General features: G+C 44.8%; 1 protein-coding gene across 2 annotated transcripts in view; it reads right to left on the bottom strand.

The window, feature by feature from the left end:
• cdh13 (cadherin 13, H-cadherin (heart)) overlaps positions 1 to 6,000 on the bottom strand; it is a 428,096-nt gene that overhangs the window by 213,262 nt on the left and 208,834 nt on the right. For both annotated transcript variants that reach the window (XM_054733486.2, XM_054733485.2), the window contains one exon: positions 1,968 to 2,112. In XM_054733486.2, coding sequence (XP_054589461.1) covers positions 1,968 to 2,112 — 145 coding nt within the window. The remainder of the gene's footprint in view (positions 1 to 1,967; positions 2,113 to 6,000) is intronic.

Genomic DNA, 6,000 nt, shown 5'->3' with positions numbered 1-6,000 from the left:
GATTGACTACAGCAACAATTTATCTGTCTTAGTCTGTTGTGCTTTGCATAAAGAGCAGAATCTCTTTAAAATGTGTTTCTACTGACCAGGAAATCCACAGAAAACCGCCTGATTGTTTGATGTCATTTGGGCGATTGATGTACGGCGCACGCCTGAGGCTAAACCGTCATGTTTACTGAGCTGAATGTTTAGTGCTCAGATTTACAGGAACGTGCACGAACCAGTCAGCCTTCTGAGCCGAGCCCTCATCCCATCTCTGAGCTCAATTAGATCTGACATCCATGGCAACTAAAGAACAAAGAACCATCAGACCACATTTACAGGAAATTACATTTAGCTTGAATCTCTCCAGCTTGGTTTACTTATTCCAATTCAGTTTCAAAACCACATATTGGTGAATGCACATATTGGATTTGTTGGACAAATGTGATTTCCAAAGGTTTGCTCATACAGCTGACTATTAAACACGTTTTTATTTTATCAAACCTTGTTGCAAAACAGCATCTGAGATATTCCACATCCATCCAGCGATGGAAAACGACTTTTCCAATGAAATCCTTGGTGCTGATCTTGCAGAAGTCATAGTTAACTTGTCGACTAAACAGAGTTAGGACTACAACAAAATGATGATTCAGGTGTTGTATGTGATGGTGAACCCACTGGGCCAAACGAATAATAGATTTCTATGCTGGGATTTGTCATTTCAGACTTTTTTGCTTTGTTTCTATTTTTTTACTTGAAGGGATATTGTGATGTACTGCGGCTAAACGCACAAGCTAGTAGATATTGGATATTTATGAACTGCAAGACTGAGCTAGAGAAACGCTGCATGAATGGAGCTGAGAATTACAAAGTAACACAAGAAATGGATGAGAATCAAAACTATGGGATGGAAATGGGAATGTTTCCTGCATCACACCAGTACACACAAAACTGTTCTAGTAGGATGGACCCTCACACATCCCTCAACTCATAATGGTGTGTTGATTATATCATACCTGTCCTAGGAATTATACAGTGTGTGTGTGTGTGTGTGTGTGTGTGTGTGTGTGTGTGTGTGTGTGTGTGTGTGTGTGTGTGTGTGTGTGTGTGTGTGTGTTAATGACACTGGAGGAGTGAGATCCTTTATGACATCTTTTCTGTTTATATTTGATTGTTTTCTTTGTTGCTCAACATCCAGTTAAAGAACATTTACGTCGGCAGACCGAGTTTGCCCCTAGACGACCATCTAAATGAAATGTGTACTCTGGGAAAAGGGTTCACGATTAAAAACAAACTAACATATTTTCACTAATTTAATAATTAGCCCCACATTGTGCATCACTGACAGTTGGAAGCAGAGTGGGAAGGAAAATCGCCCGTTTCCCTTTTCAAACAGTTTGGTTTGTCCTCAAAAGGTTGTAGCAGGTCTGAAAAAATAAAATAAATCCCAACCGAAGGAGGTCCTTTTCCATCTCAAGTCAAATAAAACACAAGAGTGCCGTAGTGACAAGAAGAGCCAAAAGCCACTTCTGACATCAGTTCAATAAAAACTGATCAAATCCCCACGATGGCACCCACACAAGCTAAACCCGTCCATCCTCTGAGCTTCCACCAATCAAACGACAGGAAACAACCCTAAACCCGGGGGACCCCCCCCCCCCCCCAACCAGTCCTCCTCATGCCTCAACATAGGCTAGTTTCATCAGGATGAGGCTGAACGAAAGGAGCATCAGAAGAAGGATGCTAGGTGGTCTTTAGCTTCCTTGAGCACTAAAGCACCCCGGGCTGTTGACTTCTATTTCTAATGTGTAAAAGAAACTTTTTGGAGCTTTATTTTTTTACGAAACAGACATCACCTCTACCTATCCTAAGATCAAAGGGTATCTGGAGGGAAACAGTCACAGTGTGTGAGGTAAAGCCGGGCTGCTAAATCCAATAAGAAGCCAGCTCTCTCTGCAGAGCTTCAACAGAACAATTTCACCCACCTGTAGGAGATCCCTCGAGCACCTCTCCCGTGTAGCGCGACTCTGTGAAGATGGGCCGGTTGTCGTTTTGGTCGATGACAGTGATCACAAGTTTGACGGGGTACTCCATGATGTTTCCAGCATAGTCTGTGGTGAAGACCTCCAGCTGTGGGGATGATAAGAAAGTGTTTTACTTTTCACAGAAGGACGTGATGCTGAGGGGGAAACTACTGGGATCTTGAGGGAAGCCGATGGCGAGGACTCTGAAGACATCTGGTTGTTAAAAAACACACTTGGTAGTTTGAAATGTGATATTAAATAACAAGAATGATGAATTGTTCAATGAAAAGCAACAATATTGATGGGAATGGCAATAAGAAATGCTGCTTTCTGTCCCTGCTGCAGCAGATTAAGAGTGAAAGAGAAAGGAAATCTGAGCTCAAAAACATTTATTATTAAAACCACAACGTGAGGACTGAGGAGATCAGGATGGCTGAACGTTCTGCTGATCTCACATCAGATTTCCCTTCTGCAAAAATGCTTTGTATCTGACACAAGATGTGCTGATCATCTGACCCATCTGTGAGATATTGTTTCGTCTGGTCGTCCTCTCCAGCTGAGGATCAGCAGCTTGAGTTTTATTTTTCGTTGGCAGTAATTTTCGAATCGTCCCTTCTGTGCCTTTTTCACTTTGTCTACTTGTGTGCTGAAGGATCCTCAGTCGGTCTGCATCACATATTTATGCATTCACTTTTACCGACTTTGCACTATTTCCAGTCATCCCTCCACTCACCTCAGGGACCGAGCCGACTTAGCAGAGCATTCAAATATGCATGAAACCCATTCAGCAAACAAGCAGCTATTAACCCAGAGTGAAAATATCATGTGTTGTTTAGTCAGCAAACCTGTTTTTGTTTTTCTTTCCTTCCACCTGAGAAGCAACAACGTTACCCAGTAAACAGTGAATGAATGCAACCCACAGTTTCATAACGATAAAATCATTCATATACAATCCAAACTGCCTCTGTTTTAGCATTTCTTTTGTTTTTGGCGGTTCAGCTGGAACAACTGGACCTTTCTTGAAGACTCCTACTCCCAGCCCAAGTTTCAGAACCTGAGAAGTTTCTTGGATCAGAGGCAGAACGTCATTAAACAAGAGAAGTCTTCACGATCACTATGCGCCTCTTTAAACCTTCTTGTTGTCGGTTCCTTCAGTCTGCAGTCTTTGCCCGCTTATGTAAAGGAGTAAACAAGCATCTGAAAATGGAATCAGACTCCGTAAACTCTCAAGTGTTTAGAGTTTACCGTCTGCAGCGATGAGCTGGAAGTTGGTATTGATCAGTCCTGGAACTAATAGTTCGGTGCATTTTCTGGGAAAACTAATCAAATATTAACTTTAGGTCATACATGTATTTTGCTTTTTATGCAATGTTTTAGACCCACTTCATATTTCTTTAATATGCCATTAAAACCATTTAACTTCTTTTCACTGCAGAAATGATGCATTTGGATGCAGCGAGTCCTTCCAGCCTGCAGACGGACGGGATTCACTTTCCCAACAGCACACCACTGCACTCATGAATTATGCAGACATATAGCTCTTCTAAATCCAATGTGCAGACATGACTGCGTGCATTAGGTCGGCAGATAAGATCGTTAATAAAAATAATAAATGTAATTATTTAATTTAAATCCTTATCTTCAGCTTTAAAAACCACTTTGGTCCCTTTGATTGGGACAGATGTGAGGCTGTAATGGAAACTGTGTGTGTGTGTGTGTGTGTGTGTGTGTGTGTGTGTGTGTGTGTGTGTGTGTGTGTGTGTGTGTGTGTGTGTGTGTGTGTGTGTGTGTGTGTGATCTCTGCCATCACATTACCAGTCTAATGTCCAACTATCTCTGTCACCGTGGCGAGCCAACCATACATTCTAATGGCTATAATGACACATGCAGCTGAACAAAGTGTTTTAGCTGTAAGGAGCCTAATGGTTTGATATATCATCTCATCATTCTTCCCTCGCTCTGCCATGAGAATATACCTTGGGAAGCTTTTAATGCAGGAAACCATTTCCCATTCAGTCAGCTCCCAGCAGAAATGCTGACTCGGAACCAGTGATGTTCTCAGCCCAGTGACTATTTTCATCCTATCCACTGATTGGCTCACAGTGAGCCTCATACATGCTAAAAAGAGCGCTACATGACTGAATTACTCATGGTAGGCCTTGCTTGTGCTGAAGACTTCAACTCATTCTCATACCTACACACAGCGAGACGTGCACATGTCTCCATGTTTGGTTGGTTTTCTACCCAGAATCTTTACGTTGACCCCGCTATGGCGTGTACTGAGAAGATGACAAATGCCTTCAGCAACCTGTCAGAAACTGGAGCCCGCTGGACTAGTACCCTGACGCTGCATGCAGAAGCTGGCGTCCATCACATACTAGTCCAGGCGCTTAAATTCACAGTTTCCAACAATGATCTTTCCGGTACGAGCATTAGACCGGGACGTGTCCTAGATGGATTCTTCTCACTAGCTAGTACAATTGGCTCTCTTTTAGATTTCGTATTCTCTTGTCAACTCGATCCAGATTAACACAGTTCGTCGACACGTTGATGAGCTTAACAGAGAATTTCCGGCTCTGCGTAAGCAGGTACTGCAGCAACGGCGTGCTTTGAGACAGCTGGGCATGTCTGAACATCAGACTATGGTGGTACTCAACACTCATAGCGACATTTTGCGTAAAGCAACTTCCGCTGTGAACGAACTGCGTTCTTTTGTGAATGATAAATGACCCGCACTTGTATAGCGCCTCTCAGAGTAAGAACTCCAAAGCGCTTTACACTACAGTGTATCATTCACCCATTCACACACACATTCATACACTGATGGTGATGAGCTACGATGTAGCCACAGCTGCCCTGGGGCGCACTGACAGGGGTGAGGCTGCCGAGCACAGGCGCCACCGGTCCCTCCGACCACCACCAGCAGGCAAGGTGGGTTAAGTGTCTTGCCCAAGGACACAACAGCAGAATTCTCTGTCCGGAGCTGGGAACGAACCCGCAACCTTCCGATTACTGGACAACCCGCTCAACCTGCTGAGCTACTGCTGCCCCATGAATGTTGACTATGCTCATGCACAGATGCTGACCACTTGCCTGTCCGACTACGGTCGGGACGTGAGCGCTTCGATAGACACCCTCCTCATGGGGAGGATCCCTCCGTACCTCCTGTCCCTAGCCATGGTCCAGTCTGCGACTGCTCGAGTGACATCGAAGGCCCCGATGGCCCTTCACACTCACTTAGCTTTCTCGCTGGGCAGTGCAATCCTACTAAGTGTCAATCCAGATGCTAGAGAGCTAGCTTTCATCATCAACTTACCCATTGTATCTCCAGATCACATCTACAGACTGAAAAATGTGGTACATGTAAGTAACTGGGTTGACGACAATCATGTCAAGTTACACACGCCTCCTACCGTCGCGTTCCATGAGGACACGCCGCACGTCCGGTTGGTTCTGGATCTGCTCGTGTGCTCGCTCACACGTGGTCTACACTTCTTGTGTCCAGGCACACCTTTTCTGCATGGCGGTGCCACTGGTGTGTGTGGCATCGATGACACACACACACACACACACACACACACACACACACACACACACACACACACACACACACACACACACACACACACACACACACACACACACACACACACACACACACACACACACACACACACACACACACACACACACACACACACACACCATCTTAAAGGACTTTCAGTCTCCTCTCACCCTCCGTATCGCCTCTTCTTACACCCCCCCCCCCCCCCCCCCCCAGTGGGAGAAGAGGCCGTTAACCCATCTGCTGCATGTTGCTTCAAAAACTATAGACCTTCTATACCATTACAATTAAGCCATCGAAGCGAGCTCTCAAGATGGAAATGCAGCTGTGAAGTTTGCCTCACACTCTGACCCAAACTCAGAGTTTGTGTGAGAACTGACGCGAGTCTTTGCTGATTAGGATATTTTCTGCAAGGTGAAACCACAACTT

This window comes from Nothobranchius furzeri, chromosome 4 (genome assembly GCF_043380555.1).
Source record: "Nothobranchius furzeri strain GRZ-AD chromosome 4, NfurGRZ-RIMD1, whole genome shotgun sequence".
NCBI classification, from domain to species: Eukaryota; Metazoa; Chordata; class Actinopteri; order Cyprinodontiformes; family Nothobranchiidae; genus Nothobranchius; species Nothobranchius furzeri.
Note: the sequence above shows the minus strand (reverse complement) of the source record. Positions and strands in the feature narration are given on the sequence as shown.